The sequence below is a fragment of the Barbus barbus genome, assembly GCF_936440315.1.
Source record: "Barbus barbus genome assembly, chromosome: 47".
NCBI classification, from domain to species: Eukaryota; Metazoa; Chordata; class Actinopteri; order Cypriniformes; family Cyprinidae; genus Barbus; species Barbus barbus.
In genome coordinates, this window is record NC_136725.1 from 11,728,368 (window position 1) to 11,747,353 (window position 18,986).

Below are 18,986 nucleotides of genomic sequence, written 5' to 3' on the forward strand. Positions count from 1 at the left end.
TCACGTAGAATGAGTGAAATCACCACTTTAATCTTTTTCACGTCATGAATCACGAGACTCCTGTCCTGCAATTACTAGTTTCCACTTGACCCTTTGTTCACTTACTTGACATTTTGCAATACTACGAGTTTATTGCATGTAAGCATGAATGAAATTCCTCACTAGATATAGGTAATACAAAATATTTTTATAGTAAATATAGTTATAAATGGATTAGAAATAATAATGCATCAAAATTCTATTCTATTTAAAAACAATTTAGCCTAAAAATATCCTATAGTTTAACAGCAATATATATATTTTTTTAAATCATGCTTTACTGATATGCAGGTTGAAATGACTGAATTCTTATACTGATCTAGCTACCAGACTGTTTTATAATTTACTGTTATGGTTTATTAGTATTACTAAGAGTAATCTGGAAATCTATATAGAGAGAAGCACACAGGCTATCTAAAGAATAATGCATCTTGGCCTAAAGCAAACACAGCGGATGTGTTTCAGAGAAATCACAATCATCATAACTGCTTCATTAACAAACATCAGCTTCATATTGCATAATGGACACAAAGCCCACAGCATCATAAAACCATTAGAGTCTGTAAATTATCTTCTAATTGCATTGTAGACAAGGCCACACCCTTCATAGGAAGTGTTTTTGCAGTACAAATCTCTCAGTTACCCACAAAGCCAGTGCTGTCTTCTAAATCTCGTGTAGCAACAAACCCACATGGAAATGGAGTCTGAGATAGAGCGAGGACCCCAGAGCAAGCAGAATCTAATCAGTAAGATGATCTCACTTTTTTACTCTAACCCTTTTGTCTCTAAACATTGGACTTTAACATGTAATTTGCTGAGAGTATAATAGTAATTGTCTTAACTACAACTACAACAGGACTTGTGTGTCGAGGTCGATTGAGTTTGTATTGTTCAACTATGATCAGTTAGATTTGTCATTTGCATTAGTGTTTGGTTTGCAAAGCAGTCAATTTTCCATACCAGTTCACAATTGTACCTGCATGAGGAAAGAGGAAGACATAAATTTACAGTACATGTATGAAATCCAATAGCTGTTTGTGTTATTTTTAATATTCCTAGTGAGAAATTGTTCAGATAGCCTATAAGCTGAACAGACAGGAAAGGTCAACTAAGCTTGAAGTTAATGGTGTTACGTGTGTCGCGATATCTTACAGGATAGTAACTGCAAGACTAAAGGAACCTCAAAAAGGCTAAAATGGTGAAAAAGAAAGTGACAGCCAGAACCTAAACTATAAACTATTTTTACCCCCGGTTTCACAGACAAGGCTCCCAGACTAAAGTGTAAGCCTGAGCTGTTTTAACTGAAATAAACTTGATCTTAAAAATATCAGTGTCTTTGTTTTGTCTCGAGATGCACACCAGTAATGTTTGTAATTGTTACTTAAATTTCCTAATTGAACAATGGCCTAATCCTGGCTTAGTCTAAGCCCTGTCTGTGAAACCAGGCCTTAATGTATTTTAAATGTATTTTATTTTAACTGAAAATTCTGTATTCGTCAACTACTCATTTTAACCTTCAGCATTTTGTGGTTTTAGAGTTGGTGCATTATCCTGATTTGAGTAATCACATCAGATTATAAATAACCTGAAGAGTTTATTATAGTTTCTTGATTTCCTCTCTTAGGTTAATAGATTGCTCTGTACAACACAATAGTTTAGGACTTTTTACTGTATTATACAATAACCAGTACAGTAAAACACCACATGTGAATACATATAAGCATGGTAATCTTTCTGTTAGAAGAGCATAATAGACAGGTCATGAGAATAAAATATGGCCTTGGTTTGAAATTGTTGGGTGTGTGTGGAAAAATTTGCGTAGCCTTATCCATCACACTTAGGGGTTGTGGGACAATGTTCACCACCCACCCACTCACTCATAAATGACCACCCAAAGCTGATTTATGATGAAGAGGGTCTCCCTGGTGACATGTTTATCTGAGATACTGTTGAGTGAGGGGCCGATATTGATTTTTTTTGGTGTTACGTGTTTCTATTCAGGGTTAAGATGTGGTTTACAGTTTGATTGTTAGTAAGGGTTAAGATGAGTCTTATTGATAAGTTGCTATTTAGAAAGAGAATTTAGTTTCTTAGCAAACCAAATTCTAAATGAATTTAATAATAATTTTAAGTTTAGTAGTCAATTGTTACACTATGACATTTTTTTATTGGTCATCCTAAAATGAAGTGAAACTAGGATGTGGAAAGAATCTGGAAACAGCATGGTCAGTCCTATAACTTTTAGTCAAGTGCTCTTTTTGTGAACGACACCATTTTCTGTGGTTGCAGGTGAAAATAACGGGGGTCTGGGCTGCTGTGGGTGGATCATTGTGATTATCTCTGCATTTTTCTCCATCTTGATATTTCCTATCAGCATTTTCATAAGCATTAAGGTATGAACTACAATAGGACAAACAAAACAAATAATCCTGAAAAATATCAATTATGAGGCTCTCAAGGACCGGTGTTATTTTAGTAGTTTTCATTACTATTTTAAATTCATTTTATTTTTATATTTTTCATTTCCATTTATATTTTAAAGTTTATCATAGTTGTCATACAGACAACTGTTTCTTACCTGACTCTCATATCACACAGCTGCCTTTCTTTAAAAAAAATAAATAGGCCTCCATATAGGCTAATAAAATAAACTGATTAAAATTTGAACACAAATCATTATTTGAATATGGCCATTTATTAATTTGACTATAATTATAATAATTAATTTGAAAACAAAACAATATAACTAAATACTAAGCATTTTAACAGGAAATTACATCAATGCCTGACTGTTTTACACCTGCAGTTGTTGTTCAAATGTTTTATAATCCGCTTAATATGTTTGATAACTGTTTTATAGATTGTGAAAGAGTATGAGCGTGCTGTCATATTTAGACTGGGGCGGATAACAGCCCGAAAAGCCAAAGGACCAGGTAATACTTCGATTCAGAAGGTTAAAGCTAAACAAATACTTACAGTAGGTAACACCATCTTTTGTCAAAGGCAAATCAATATTTGCTGTAGACCAGTTGTCGGCAACAGGCGGCCCGCCGGAGCGGTGTGATTTTGAACGGAGCGAGGAGCGGATTTTTTAAAAGTCGGAGTGGCGTGGTTTTCACTCGCTCCATCACCAGTAGGCAACAATTCATGCCAACGACCCGTCCGTAATATAACAGCATATTTAGCAAGAATTCACAAGTTATTTTATAAATATTTAGCTAGCTTGATAGAGAAGGATCACTCAAATCAGAAAGAATGTGAATGAAGGCAATGGACATGAGCAGGAAGTTATCCCTGCTAAAAAAAAATACAATAGAAGCCCAATAGAAACCATCACAGAAATTCCAATGGGTTCCATTAAAATACCATTATAAACTATTAGCTTTTTCCAGTAAAACCATTACAAAATTCCTTTTTGTAGTGTGTTTTGGGCATTTTTCCACTAGGATTTAACATCCCACCAATAAAATCCATCACATACCAGTAGACACCATTATAATTTCCATTAAAACCAATACAATTCCCATAATAACCATTAAATCCATTACATTTCCTATTGTGTTTTGGGCAGGGCTCTATTGTTTTCTTCAGCAGGGATAATAGCCTAGTTCTCAAGGAATTAGTTTGTTCCTTCTAGATACTGACTATTTTGAGCTGAAAGCATGATTTAAACAACTACTACAACACTTATTCACATGCAATCGCTCTCTCAATAATGCATTCAAACAAATGTAGGCGAATTTTTCATCTGTATCCGATTTCGATTTAACAGAAATCTGTAAGAAATGCATCGATCCATAGGTAAAATAACTGACGAAAACGTACTGATATTTTCATCACACACACACACACACACACACACAAATAAAAAATAAGTAAATAATTGCACTGCAAAAAGCAGCAATTAGGCTATGCCTTTTAATGCTGACAACTATGTAATTAGCTTGTCATGTGGTAGGAAAAAAAGTCTGCACACTAGTGTTCCAATAAGCCATTTATTTTATTTTTTAATATTGGCCTATGAACAGAACTGTGATAAATACTTCAGCCGCGGAGCGAAGGCAGAGCGGTGTTTCTGATCTCAGTGAGCGCGGAGCGGAGTTATTAAATGCCCGGAGCGCGGAGGGGAGATTGTTGACGCTCCACTCCGCTCACAGCCTACCGCCACACAAATGTGGCATTTTGTTAATGACTGTCCTACCACAGGATTTAACACCTCACCTTTAACAGCTCACAGTAACAAAAGACACTGTAACAGTATGTCACAAGCAATTCTAGTTGCATTTTGATCAATTAATTTCTTAAATTATCCTTTGACTATGTTCTGGCCCGCCATCTAGTGGAAAAATAGTTTTTTGGCCCGATGCCAAACTTACTTGCCGACCCCTGTCGTAGACGTTCATCTAATGCACAGGACAGCTGAGGACATTCACAGAACTTGTTCTTAAAAAAATAAATGGAGTCAGTTTAGTTCAAATAACGAATCAATAATGTTTTACAGAGATCATATTATAATTTATTATAATTAAAAAATGTTACTTGTGTCTATAGGAATCTTCTTCATCATCCCCTGCACGGACTCGTTTGTTAAAGTGGATCTTCGAACCATCTCATTTGACATCCCTCCCCAGGAGGTAAACTAAAAATAAACACGCAATAAACCAGAAGTTAATATCTAAGAACTTACATTCAACACCTGAATAGTTCCAGCAAGCGAAGTCAAAGCTGAATCAACTTCTGCTCTCCAAGCAATTAGCCTTTCGTTCCTGTGTTTTCGAACGAATCATTTCCGTGAATGATTCAGTGACTCGATCATGAAGACAGTCGTTTCCTTCTTGAATGAGTCAGTGTTTTTGAATGAAAAATTTGAGGCTGAATTCGGAATAACATATTGAAAGTACTACTATTTGTGCCAAATAAATATATGGGAGAAATAGTAATGCTAGAATGCTAATATTCTATTTTGAAGTCAGCCTGAGTGACTAAATGTACCTGAGTACCTTTTTCGTTCCTGAATCAGTGTTTTGAACGAATCGCTTCAGTAAATGAGTCTAAAGCGCACGGCGCAGGTACACTTTTAGGGCGTGTCCGAATCATAGGGTGTTTCTCAAACGGAAGGAGATGGTCCTCACTGCAGAACACAAGATCCAGGGGGTGTGGTTGGATCTAGATCCAACTCCTCCCACCTTACATTTACCTAAACCTACCCGTCTCCACCCCCTGATCCCTAAACCCACCCATCCCCACCCCTAAACCTACCCATCTCCACCCCCTAGATGTAGATCCAACCCAGCCCCCTGGATCTTTGTTCTGCAGTGAGGGGCTACTGAACGGAAGGCTGCATCCTACGAAGGCTACATTTCTCGGCTGCCACGTCATCAAACGTCGCTGAAGGCCATCTCAATCGGAAGGATCCTTGGAAGGCAGCCTTCGTTTCGCGTCCTTCATTCAGCTGAATTTGAAGGATGCATGGGAATGTATCCTTTGCGACCTTCAATCACCCACAATCTTTTGTACCCATTCCATTTCATGAAAATACATTTATTTTGAAATGTTAACCCAAATAATGTTTTCGGACATGAAAGCATAGATGTTATTTTGGTGTAAATTACTCAATAAACGCTATAACTGCCAATAACTTAAGCCACGGGGAGACTGTAGACAGCTTTGATTCACTGTATTACATTAATAGAAAGCCAAATAATATAAAGATTTGTAACGCAAAGTATTTTTTTATTAGTATTTTTGTGTCGTGACGGTGAGGGCGGGAACATATGTGATGTAGCCACGCGCACTTACTAGACTGTCTTATTCTAGCATTTATATGCTGAGGAGGACACTATATAAGACTCTGAAGGACTGAACTAGGAAGGACGCAGCCTCGGTAGGATGCAGCCTTCCGTTTGAGAAGCACCCAATGACTGTAAAAAAAAATAAATAAATTAACGCAAATGCATTTGCTATTTAAACAACGTGGCGCAGGACGTGAAAATGATAACTGCGTCAGGCTGAAACTAGCAAAAAACACTTGCGTCGTGTCTGGGTCCGTATTGAAAGGGCCTAGTCTCCTTACTGATGTTTATAAGCTAATCGGTTTGGTGAATTTGGTAGTTTGTGAATGAGTCAATGTTTTTGAACAAATAGCAGAAAGGACTGATTTACTCTACTCATCAAGACAGTCACTTGTTTTGTTTCTGAAATATTGATTTAGTTTTTGTTTGCATTCAGATCTTGACCAAAGACTCAGTGACCGTTTCTGTGGATGGTGTTGTGTACTTCCGTGTAAATGACCCTGTTGCCTCAGTGGCAAATGTGTCCAGTGCAGATTACTCCACTCGCTTACTGGCCCAGACCACCTTGAGGAACGTCCTAGGCACCAAGAACCTGTCTGAGGTCCTTTCTGACCGAGAAGGCATCTCCCAAAGCATGCAGGTGCGTGTGTGATGAAGTGAAAAAGACAGGTAAATTTGGCATTCCTGCTTGTGCATCAAGGATATATTTGCAGGTCAGATACTAGCTCCGCAATTCTCCTCCCTGCTGCAGATGACTCTAGATGAGGCCACAGATTCATGGGGAATCAAGGTGGAGCGGGTGGAGATTAAAGATGTTAAACTGCCAAAGCAGCTGCAGAGAGCAATGGCGGCCGAGGCGGAGGCAGCCCGTGAGGCCAGAGCGAAGGTGAGTATTACTGCCACCACACATTACTAATGTATGTCTAAATGTATTTTAATGGTCAAAAAAAAATTTAATAAATAAACAGCACATTTAATGTACAATTTGTGATGTCACACCCTAATAGGTTATTGCAGCGGAGGGTGAGATGAATGCATCCAGGGCTCTGAAAGAGGCATCTCTGGTGATCTCAGAGTCTCCATCCGCCCTTCAGCTCAGATACCTCCAAACTCTCAGCACCATTGCAGCCGAGAAGAACTCCACCATCATCTTCCCTCTGCCCATGGACATCATAAGCCACTTCATGAAGAAATGATCGCTGAATATTCACAAAAGTGTACAGATGCTCGCAAGCCATTTATTTCGAAATTTTTGCATGATTTTTTTCTTATGTGTCATGTTTTTCTTGTCATTTATCTTTTACGAGAAAGAGTACAAAAAATACAATATCTATATCATATTTTAGAACATAGTGTAACAACTTTCAAATGGCAATTTTACATTCTTATATACAATGAGTATGCATGAAATTAAATAAACTAAGAAAAAGTAGATTTTACATTTTTAAAACATTTATAGTCATTTTCACCGATGTGAATGACAGTGTCTTTCAGCTGTTCTTCATCTAACCATAAACAACCCAACCATTCATTTAGAGCCCAAAAAGATTTTTAACCTCTGTTCACATAAGTATTTTCTAACTTTCAACTGGAGGACACTATTGTGCCAAAGAGTTAGAGGAAATGAGCTCCCAGCGCCCATGTTATGGTGGTAGTTCAAAGATTTCTGTGTGGTTTTCCATCATCTCCTCTGTCAGTATGATGGATTCCTCATACACATCCAGACCGAGACAAAGAATAACACTAAAGGAAAAATGGGTAAATGTGTTACATTTAAAATTTCATCTGTGATAAAACTTTACATATAATGAAACATAATAGCAACATTGGAAATTATTAGCACTTACTGCACTTAAAAATGATCATTAGATTTGCATTAGATTCAGTTAGTACTGTGGCTTCAGAAAGTATGATATATAGTGCACAGGTCACATGGACTACTTTTTTAGTGGCAAGTTAGCTCAAATAGATTCATCCCAATGACTAGAATGTTTTGAACCCAATTACCAAAAGGATTCAGAAGTATTCACTTAGTTCGGTGAGTAGTGTTGGTTAAATTACTCTAAAAAAATGAATAACTAATCCTCAAAAGTGTATTTGAATACTGTCTTAATCTCTCTAAAAATGCATTGCATTACTTATTAATACTAAATACTTTCTTAACCTTGACCAGCTGAACAATACAGAGATCCTTTAATTCGTTTAAATAAATAATATAAAATTAAATACATTATTCTTTAACTGATTTAAGTATTTTAAGAAGGCAACATTAAAAAATTACATTATAACCTTAGATGTTAAATTTTGGTGTTAAATCCAGTATTGAATTATATTGAGTTCTATAGACTAGCATTTAATGCAAGTACATGAGAAGTAAATAAAATTACAGAAAAATTAAGATTAATCCCTTAATTTACTTTTAAAGGGAAAAGTAATTAAATTATAGTAATCAATCTTGTCAGGTTACTGTACATCGTTACTCCAGTAGATGGCATTTTGTGTGTTATTAACATACTGTATTACACATTCTGTGACAAACCATGGTATGTCTCTTTCAACCAAAGATATGCTCCTTCACAGTCCTTACTCCAATGCTATTGGCTTGTCAGTCTTTGAATGAATCAGTCGCTTTTCAAAAGGGTGCGACTTAAATGAAAAATGGTGTGGCGGTAAAGGACGCTGATTCTTTTTGTACATTTTATATGAACTCCATATATATAGGAGCTCTGTAATAATTCTTCAGATTTCTAAATTTATGTTCTATAGACAAAAACAACAGCATACAGATTTGGGTTGACATAAATTATAGAATTGATGATTATGCCTAAACTATTTCTTTAATAAAAACAGATGCTTTCACAAGTTTAGGAAGTCTATAGAGGTGAGGTGGGCTACTCACCAGATCAGGATGACTGGTATGAGAGTTAGGCCTGCAGCCAGCAGGAAACTAAACCCGGAGAACCAGGAGAGAGTAGCTGCATAGATGCTGCTGAACATTGTAAATGAAACACCAACACTCAACATCTCCACAAAGGCTACACACGCAAACAAGGCACCTGTACACAAACACACAGCCACAAGGAACAACCTTACACAGCCATCAACAATTCAGAGTTCACGTGAATTGGGAATGTTCTATTTTTTTTGGGGAGCACTTGAATTTTTTTTGCTTGGAATGAACAAAAAACGAACAAATGAAATGAAAAATAATTATATTCTATTCTATTACATTCTATTCTGTTGAGATACCTTGCTCAGATCCAGACACTATTTTGGACATCATGGATCGTAGGACAGGAGTTGGCATGATGGACAGCAGCAAAGGCATCCTCACTGCAATGAATAAAACATAAACCATTGTTCCACCTGAAAATAGACCATCCAGCCACCCATTAGAAACTCCATAAATGCCCAAACTCAGTCTTGCCCAGGAACATAAGCAGGGTAGACTTTGCAAACGCTGCCATGATGAGGCCGGCTGCCACAGACGTCAGCCCCAGCAGGATGATGTAGGCGTCAGGCAGACAGCGGGACAGCAGCGCCACACCGGCAAAACTCACCAGATAGATGGCAGAGGAGAGAGCTGAACCATAACCCACCAACACCTCACTCCAACACAGAGGAGTGTTCAGCTCATACAAGATAAAGATGGACATGCCACCCTGCAGGGCTACCTGTGAAGGACACAAGAATAATAACAATGATAATAAATGAAACAATAATAATCATAGTTCTTATACTGGGGCTAATTCCTCCTAATTCCTGCCTAATTTTAATTATTAAAATATTTGTATTTTATTAGAAATAAAAATAGTATTATTAAATGTATAAAATATTTTACAATAAATATAAATAATAATTATATATATTATTCATAATAAAAATAACATATTTTAATAATAAAAAAAGAGGGATTGAAGCCAGTATAGTACAAAGATATACTACTTTTACTTTTATATACACCACTATTCAAAAGTCTGGGATCGGTAAGTTTTATATAATATTTTAATATCTATTCTTGTGTTGTCAAAGCTGAATTTTCAGCATCATTACTCCAGTTTTCAGAGTCACATGATCGTGATCATTCAGGAATCATTTTAATATGCTAGTTAGTAATTTTTGTTGTTCTGTTAATAATGATACATTTTTCAGGATTCTTTGAATAATAGAAAGTTTAAAAGAGTGGCATTCACTTGAAATATAAATATTTTGACAAGTTATAAATGTCTTTACTGTCAATTAAAAAAATCTGTTTAATTGATTTTTGCTGAATAAAAGCTCTCTCTATCAAAATAAATAAAAATAGAAAAAAAGATTCCTGACCCTAAACTTTTTAATGGTAGTGCATACAGGCCTATTTTAAGCCTTATATAGTTATTCTTATTTATTTTTAATTTGACATATTTTTCACTGTTCATCTTTATTTAAATATTTTTTAAACTATAAATGTACATTATATAAAAAAAAAAAGTCGTGACGTATTGTCAAGTATGGTGACCCATACTCGAAATTGGTGCTCTGCGTTTAACCCATCCAAGTGCACACACACAGCAGTGAGTAGTGAACAAATGCACACACACACACACACACACCGTGAACACACACCCGGAGCAGTGGGCAGCCATGCTGCAGCGCCCGGGGAGCAGTTGGGTTCGGTGCCTTGCTCAAGGGCACCTCAGTCGTGGTATTGAGGGTGGAGAGAGCGCTGGACATTCCCTCCCCCCACCTACAATCCCTGCCGGCCGGAGACTCGAACCCGCAACCTTTCGATTACGAGTCCGACTCTCTAACCATTAGGCCACGACTTCCCCAAATATGAAATATAAAGATGCAATCATGAGAAACAGGCAGAATTACAACCACACTGTGAGTTATGTGTAATTTCCATTCATATTTGTAAGTGAATTCTGCTGAATCAACTTAAGAAGGCTAGTATAATATAACCTGTCAATGTAACTTGTTTGGAAGCATCCATTATTTCTTAGTATTTGCAATTCCGTTTTGTGCCACTAGAGGCACAACACATTATACTTCACTGTTGATGGAGAATTATCATAATCACCCTGAAAAAGGCAAAAGCAGCCAGCATAAGCAACAGCACTACATTCCTTCTCCGTTTAGAGGTCGCAAAGAGCAGGTAGACGCCCTGCAGACGGGCGGTAAGAGTTTGAGACTGGCGCAGTCGAGGGGCTTCGACAGCTGAGGGGTCGGACGAAGACGGACTGGGGTTTGGAAGAACCAGGGACTCCTTCAAGATCACCAGCACATAGAAGAGGTTTATCAGATGCAGAAAGACCGCAGTGAGGAAGGGCCAGGTGAAGCCAGCCGCTTGGATGTAGAATCCAGTGCACAGGGAAGCTAAGCCAGTCAAAACCCCTAAAATCATGTCCAGCCGAGCCATTCGGACAGTCTTCTGTCCTTCCGGATCTTCTCCGCAGAGGTCGGCCACATAAGCGAAGCATCCTCCGATCAGAGTGGTGGGGCCGCCCATCAGGCCTGACAGGAAGGAGGCAGCTAACAGGTAACTGAGGCTGAAGGAGAATCTGCTGACCAAAACATAGCAGAGTGCGAACAGAGCGTCGCCCACCAGAGGAGGAACGATGGCAACTTTACGTCCGCAGTGGTCACTGTATGACACCAGGAGAAGCGCGGATATGAGACTGGGAATGAGGAAGCACAGTTCACTCTTGAGGAGGAAAATTGATGTCTCCTTCTGCACTGCCTGAGAGAGGAGAGAAAAAAACTACTTTCAGATCAGAACATAAAACAATGTGCATGTGTTTTTAAGAGTTCTGTCTAGTTATACCTGTAAAGTGTAGTTAACTGTGAGAGATGTAGGGAGTGAAAGTGAGTGTGAAATAGGACACTGGTAATTAAAACCAATGACAAGCAGATCCACAGGAAGAGCTTGTTATTTGGAAAGGAATTTTCTTACACACACAATGACTACAAACAGAAACAAGTACAAAACACGAGCTCAACTTCAGCAAATATAACCGGTTCTCCAGAACTCTTTTATTGAGATATGAACATCATCATCATCATCAATGTAAACATTACCTAGTTAACAAAGCAAACAGTTTAGTCTCTGAACACACTCATTCTATTTAAACTTTTAACTGAGCTATTTCTACTTTCTCTGGGAACTTTCTCGCTATTTTATTTGCTGGTATTTATTTTTAAATGTTATTTTAGTAATATTTATACTGTTAGAATTTTTATTAATATTTTAAATTAGCTTTTTATTTTTTATTATCATTTCAATGTGTAATTTTAGTATTTTATATATGACTATTTGGGTTTATTTTTTATTTAAGTTTTAGTTGAGTAATGTTTTTTCTCCAGTTTTAGTCCAGTAAATGTCATCATTTTGTTAAATTGGATTTTTTTAAATCTAATATCTTTATATTATTTAAAAAATGTTTTTAATGGTTTGTTTTATAGATGGTGTCCAGTTGTTTTATTCCCCCTATATGATCAATTTAGGGAAAATTAATTTAGAGTATCTTTTCTATGAACTTAAGAATAATATTAATAATTTCAGCTCAATTGGTATATAGTAAATCAATTTTGTTGCAAAACAAAACAAAACAACCCCCCCCCCAAAAAAAAACAAAAAAACAAACAAAAAACAAAAGAATTACTGTCCTAATATAGGTCTAGCCGTCTGTCATTGTCATAACAGAAAACAGTTATTTTGAGAGCAGCTTGGCATCATCACCAAATGGGTTATTATTCATCAGAAACAATCCTCTTTTTTTTCTTTTTTTTATACATTTTAAAGTTATAGATTCAAAGTTAATCATAGCTAATTTGTTGTGTTACTTAACTGTCACTCACCATCTCACATTAGATCTACAGGACGTGATAAATGCCTTTATATTGAAACAGAAAATGATTTTAAGAAGTCAGAAGTGGCCATTATTGAAGCAGCTAAAGGCTCTGACCTGGTGTATGGTGACATAGCTGTGGTTGTTTGAGCAGTGAGACAGACTCTCAGCAGGGTAGGTCATGCCGCTCAGCTCAAACCACAGCCTACGGTACACATACTGCTGCAGAAGCGGGTAGATCATAAACATGGCAAACGCATACAGGCCAACCGCCGGCTCGATCAGAAGCACACGACCCATCCCACTTCCTGCTCTACACCGGCAAAAAATACAGAGGACATAAAACAATTATACAAAATAACAAAATAATCTTTTAATTATAAATAGATAGATTTAGTGATTCTTACCTGCAAGTTATGATGAGAGAAATCTTTCCACATTTAAAGCATTTTATTCCTTCTTCAAATCCTCTTGAAATGTCACAGGACACTGTGAACAGAAAGATCACTTAATAGCATGTTGTGTTCCGATCTGATTATTCATTTGGGTCTTTAGAGCCTTTAAGACAGATACTTCCACTCCTCACGTATGTTTGTCAAGACTACAAATCCTCAAAGGAACACACACCCTCAGAACACGTATGTGTGTGTGTTTGTGTAGCACAAAGAAGGAAGGAGTGGAAACTAGTAAAGAGGAGAGAACTCGAATGCAGTAGGTACAAAATGCATTTGGACACTTTTCAGTCACATTTAAAAATGTTAGAATGTCATGGTATCTGATAAAATACCAAACCAGTTGGCATTTCTTTGAAATAAATAAAGCACCTACTTTTGAAGTTTGTTAGTATAATTTGACAGGGAGCATTCTCAGCACTTTGTATTACATTCTGGCAAGGTGAATAAACTTTCCTCCAGGAATGGTAATTGAAGGTTCATTCAAATTATAATTGTATCCAAATTAAAAGTCTGTGTTTACATAATATATGTGTACTGTGTATATTTATATGTAAATATAAAAACACATATACTTGTGTGTGTGTGTGTATATATATATAAATATATATTACATAATCATATATATATATACATATAAATAAACACAGTACACATACATATATGTAAACACAAACCTTTATTTTGGATGCGATTAATCAATTTGACAGCCCTAATTCAAAGTTATCAGGTCTTTAATAACATTCTCAAATCGTTGACAAAAACATCCATTAAACATTGTTTGTGGAACATTAACTGAAACATTTTAGTTTAACCATTCATCGAATGTTTTTTAAACATCACTACTTTCAGATGATTTCTGAAAGCAACATTCATTCATTAAATGAAAACATGTTTTTAAACGATTAAAAAACTTTGATGTTTTAAATGTTCAGAGAACATTCAAAAATAATGTTTTAAAAACTTGAAGGGAATGTTAGCAAAACATTCTAAAAACATATTTTTTGTGGCTAATGACAACAAATAAGCAAAAAAGCACATGAGCATTTTCTTTTGAAACATTTTAATATTCATCCCCACCCCCCGTAGTGAATACAAATGAGTTATATATAAATTCTTTCCATTCCTTATTATATTTTCTATGCTACAGTTACAGAGTGAACCATCACAAATTGAAAACGTACAAATGATCCATCCAAGACAAACATGCATCGATTACTGTACACTACAACACAAGAAATAGCTTACAAACGACTGTAAATCCATTCAGAAAAGACATAATAGAAGTCATATGTTAGTAAATAGACAGATGGACAAATTTTATTCAGTCCAATAAGTGACTCCACCACTCCCAGTTTACATTGACTGTGTCAGTATTTTCAGGGGTAAGATAACATTCAGTAGTAGTTTAGATGTCCACAGGACAAAGAGTCAGTGTCTTAGAACAGGATTCTGTTGTTTCATGTCATTCATTATAATCTATGGACTAACGCCATAGTGAAGGTCATCTTGAGGGCCATAGAGAAAACCAAACAGGATTTTAAGTATACACTTAAATACATATTTACTCCTTTTAGTAAATGTAGATTAGTAACAATTTTGTACTTTGTTATAAACCATAGCAGGTGCAGATTGAGGTTGCTGAGGTTTTTTGTAGAGACAGTTAGAACATAAATACAGAATATGAAAACAGTAAAACAAAATTAAAAAGGGAAATTAATCTAGTTTTAAAAATAATTCTGTAAAAAAACAAAAACAAATAAAATAAGCAAACCAATATTAAAAAGATGCATTTATTTTCTTGAATTAAACCAGATATTAGAAGCATATTACCTGTTTGTTAGGTGGCTATAATGCACATTGAAGGCACATTCCTGAAACATTTATGTACTTCTTGTTGTGAATCAAAATTATTCTGAATTATAGGCAAGTTACTAATGTAAATTAATCAGCTGTTGTTTAATAAAATGTTTTTTTATATATTAAACTTTTTGGGTGTGGTATATAACAGTATTGTGCTTGACAGGAAACATCCAGAAAACTCCTTAGAATCTGTGCCAGAGTAGCAAAAAACTGAACCACGACAAATCATTTCTATCACAGTGACAGAAGCAAATGAAATTAATTCAAAATGCAAAGCTACATAATTTGAAAATGCATTAGAAATAGAATCAAAATACATTTCACAGTAATAATAATAAAAAAAAACTGTAAACAGTAGTGTCTCAAAAGAAGAAAAACATCTGCAAATACATACTTGCTGTGTGTGTGGATTATTTTTTTGTAGATTGCTGGTCTTGAATAGCAGATTATTGTACTTCTGTGTATGATACCCTGTACAAGCACCAACTGATAATAAAAAAAATATTATCAGTGAAGAGTACAAAAATTATCATTCATATCAAAAGTGTCAAAGGTTGACCATCAATCGTAAAAAAAAAAATCAAATCCAAATTGTAAAAATTTTTAAGAAATGGCCCCGTCGTTTTGAAATATCAAAACCCACTTTGCAAGAGGAATATCTTCTTATTTTTCATTAAAAAAAACAACTCATGTTTTAGTGAAAAACTGAGAACTGCCTTGAAAACAGCAAAATAATTTCCCTGAACTTTATCATACAACATTTAAAGACACAGTTACATTCTTTTCTATTTCACTCATACAGAGAAATCTCTCTCTAGGTTATGCTACACTCTACAGAGGTAATACAAGAGTTAACCAGCATTACAATAAAGATAAATACAAACATATGTTTAACTGCCATATTGTACCTCTGTAAAACTTTTACACATCTATAACATACCTGCAATACACCTCTGGCAGGTGTGACATGAAGAAGAAACTCCTGTCCTAGTAGTTATGGGTAAAATATTGTCCTCAAACAAAAAAAAAAAAACTCATCAGAGGCGGAAGCTATCATCCTCAGGAGTCTGAGTATCTAGGCTAACATGACAACTATCCTAGGATTCACATTAAGAATGGAAGACTTACATCACATGCACATCAAGTAGCAAAATGTCCATTAAATTGCAAAGTACTAATAAAAATTACAACAACAATTTACAACAACATTTCCTGTAGTCGGTACCTATACATTTGCTTGATCTCCCTGTGTTATGTCATGCATGAGAGCACTTGCTTTTGTCAGATAAGTTAGGAAGAACAGGAAGAACAGACTTGATGCTGAAGAGTTTTTTGTCTTGTTAACCAAGCCACCGGTAAAAACGGGCACAATGAATCTGTGCCAGCGAAGGTGTCATGTCAGCAAACTGATTTGTGTATGAAGAAACACTTGCTTAAAAAAGCTGGTTTTGATATTAGCTGGATTAGTCTTTTGAAGGGTCCAGGAAAACATATACGTTAACTGCTCATGCGCCAGTGGTAGCCATTGCAGTTTGTTAAGACAATGTGAAAAGGCCTTTATACTGCAAAAATCATTTTCTTAATAAGCATTTTTGTTTAACCCAACAGTTATTTAAACATTTTAAAAAATATATTAAAATAGAAAACAGCTATTTTAAATAGTAATACTATTTCACAATATTACAATTTTTATTGTATATTTTTATCAAATAAATGCAACCATGGTTAGACTTATAAAAACATTTAAAAAATCTTACTGACCCCAAACTTTTGAATGGTCTACCTGATCTCATTACGAAAACGTACCTGTTGGAACTTTTTCGTAAGATGCGAAATACGTAACAAGTACATATCACTGCAGTTTCCAACAGAAATGAACACTAGAGGTGGTAAAACATTGAGTTGAAAGATGAGAGATCGAGAATGTGAGAGAAATGAGAGATCGAGAATGTGAGAGAACAATTGCATTTTTACGTCACATTCGCTATTGTTCATACTATCGGGTAGGTTTAGGTGTAGTGCAAATGGTACGTTATTATAAAATGTCATGGTGAATTTTAGACTTATAGCGCCACTCAACGGACATTTCAAGTCAGAACTGCGGTAACACCTACAAAACCAATGTCACATAAAACATACCATATGTATGCTCATCTGTTCTCATCTCAGAGGACATTTCACATCAAATATGTCACGAAGCGTACATGGCGGTACGTAGGGCCTATTTCACGTCTTGCGGAAAAAAATCCCACAGGTACGTTTTCGTCATGAGATGACGAAATATATTTAAATATATATATATGTATATATATTTAAAGTTATGCTTTAAAAAAATGGCCATGGGGATAGGATAAAAAAACAATAAATAAATGTTGATAATTTTACTGTAAGAAAAAAATTAAGAAAATTACATTTTGCAGTATATATGCCTTGACTAATTCGAAACATTCTAAATCAGAACTTGGGAGATTTGTAAAATCAGAAGACATATCGCATAAAAAAATAAACCAGACCACAAAAAATGCTGGTGCATTTATCTGTAGGAAGAAGGTAGGGCAGGAACCTAAAGTGCTTTTTGTTGTATAAAGTTCTTGTATGTCATTCAGAAGAAACTACAGACATTTGTGTTGGAGTCCAATAGCATGTTTTAGAGGCAAAGTTATACACAAAAACGGTCCTGCCTCCATGCAGACCAAGCATTGTTGGCAGCACATCATAAGCATTAGCATTAGCATCATTGGCTCTTTCATTCTGATGCTACGCATTTACGAAGTCTGATTCTCTGAGACAAAAAAAAACTTTTTTGCGTCAACAAACGGAAGTGACAAAGGCTGTCTGGCCATTGGGGTTGACATTATCTTAATTAAATAAAATCTGTTTTTCTAAGAAAAACATGGACGGTCTGCACGCCAAAACAATACAATGCTGTTACAGTGGACAGTAACAGAAAATGGGCGATGTGGCTGGGATTCAGTAAAACAGCTCATCTGGGTAAAGTGTTGGCGTTTGGGATCCGGGCAGGGGACGAGCGTGCTGCTGGTGAGCCTCTGAGAGTGGGCGTTCCTGGTGCCGAAGATGCCACCTTGTGAGAGGGCGTACAGGGGCCAGGAGAACAGGAGTGTGTGGGGGTCCGAGGACCTGGAGAGTAAGGGTAAGGAGGGATATCAGGGCTGGGGAAGAAGGCTTTGTGGATGGGAGAAGAGGAAGGTGACAGATGGGGACTCGTCTGGAGAAGCCAGTGCAGCTCTTCATTGTTGCGGCTCAGCCGTTTCTTCTCGTTGGTCTCCTTCTCCACATACTCCTGAAGGTTTGCGTTCTCCTCAGACAGCTGTCTATAAATATAGGAAGAAATAGTCAGGGTTAGTCAACTTAATTCACCCAAAAATGAAAATTTGCTTTAATTTACTCACCAAGATGTAAATGAGTTTGTTTCTTCATCAGAACAGATTTGGAGAAATGTAGCATTAGATCACTTGCTCACTAATGGATCCTCTGCAGTGAATGGGTGCCGTCAGAATAAAAGTCCAAACAGCTGATAAAACATCCCAATAATCCAGGAGTAATTCACACAACTCCAGTCCATCAATTAATATCTTGTGAAGTGTTTGTAGAAAGCAAATCCTTCATTAAGGTTTTTTTTTCATAATCCATAATCCATAATAGTACTTCCTCCAAAAAAAAGAAAAAAAAGAAAAGGAAAAGAGCATGCCCTGTTGTTCACTCACATCAAAATCCACTGATATATTTGTTTAGAACTGTTTTGAACTGTTTTTCCTTGTAAACGGTGCTTGATCTGTGCATGTTTCTCTCCTGAATAAGACCAGATGACTTTTTCACTGGAAAAAGCCATATTATGGATATAGGACTCATATTTTAGTAGTATTTTAGAATGATGGATTTGTTTCTAACAAACACTTAGCTTTTTACTTCACAAGATGATAACTGATGAACTGGAGTCGTGCTATGTTTTTATCAGCTGCTTGGACTCTGACGGCACCCATTCACTGCAA

General features: G+C 36.1%; 3 protein-coding genes across 3 annotated transcripts in view; 1 reads left to right on the forward strand and 2 right to left on the reverse strand.

Annotated features, from left to right (window-relative positions):
- Positions 1-730: 730 nt before the first annotated feature.
- Positions 731-7,027, forward strand: LOC306865843 (stomatin-like; the record flags this gene model as incomplete). Its single annotated transcript, XM_079410671.1, has 7 exons — positions 731-785; positions 2,329-2,432; positions 2,900-2,972; positions 4,591-4,673; positions 6,268-6,471; positions 6,583-6,717; positions 6,839-7,027. 7 exons carry the CDS (start codon positions 731-733, stop codon positions 7,025-7,027), a joined length of 843 nt encoding a protein of 280 aa, XP_079266797.1.
- slc46a3 (solute carrier family 46 member 3) lies at positions 6,753-13,309 on the reverse strand. The gene is made up of 7 exons (XM_079410472.1): positions 13,069-13,309; positions 12,779-12,974; positions 10,894-11,553; positions 9,259-9,505; positions 9,081-9,164; positions 8,731-8,887; positions 6,753-7,574 (listed from the first exon to the last, which is right to left on the reverse strand). Exons 2-7 carry the CDS (start codon positions 12,959-12,961, stop codon positions 7,475-7,477), a joined length of 1,431 nt encoding a protein of 476 aa, XP_079266598.1. The 5' UTR covers positions 12,962-12,974; positions 13,069-13,309; the 3' UTR covers positions 6,753-7,474.
- Positions 13,310-17,959: 4,650 nt separating this feature from the next.
- The window catches only part of mtus2a (microtubule associated tumor suppressor candidate 2a), a gene marked incomplete at both ends in the record, with an annotated part of 42,420 nt that continues 41,393 nt past the window's right edge, over positions 17,960-18,986 (reverse strand). Inside the window, one exon of the mRNA XM_079410005.1 lies at positions 17,960-18,308. Coding sequence (XP_079266131.1) covers positions 17,960-18,308 — 349 coding nt within the window. The remainder of the gene's footprint in view (positions 18,309-18,986) is intronic.

Coding starts and splice junctions, on each gene's coding strand:
- slc46a3 (XM_079410472.1), bottom strand. CDS start 12,961: ATGGGTCGTGTGCTTCTGATCGAGCCGGCGGTTGGCCTGTATGCGTTT. Junction 11,554..12,778: donor GCTATGTCACCATACACCAG/GTCAGAGCCTTT, acceptor CTCCTCTCTCAG/GCAGTGCAGAAGGAGACATC. Junction 8,888..9,080: donor AGTGTCTGGATCTGAGCAAG/GTATCTCAACAG, acceptor GTTTGTGTACAG/GTGCCTTGTTTGCGTGTGTA.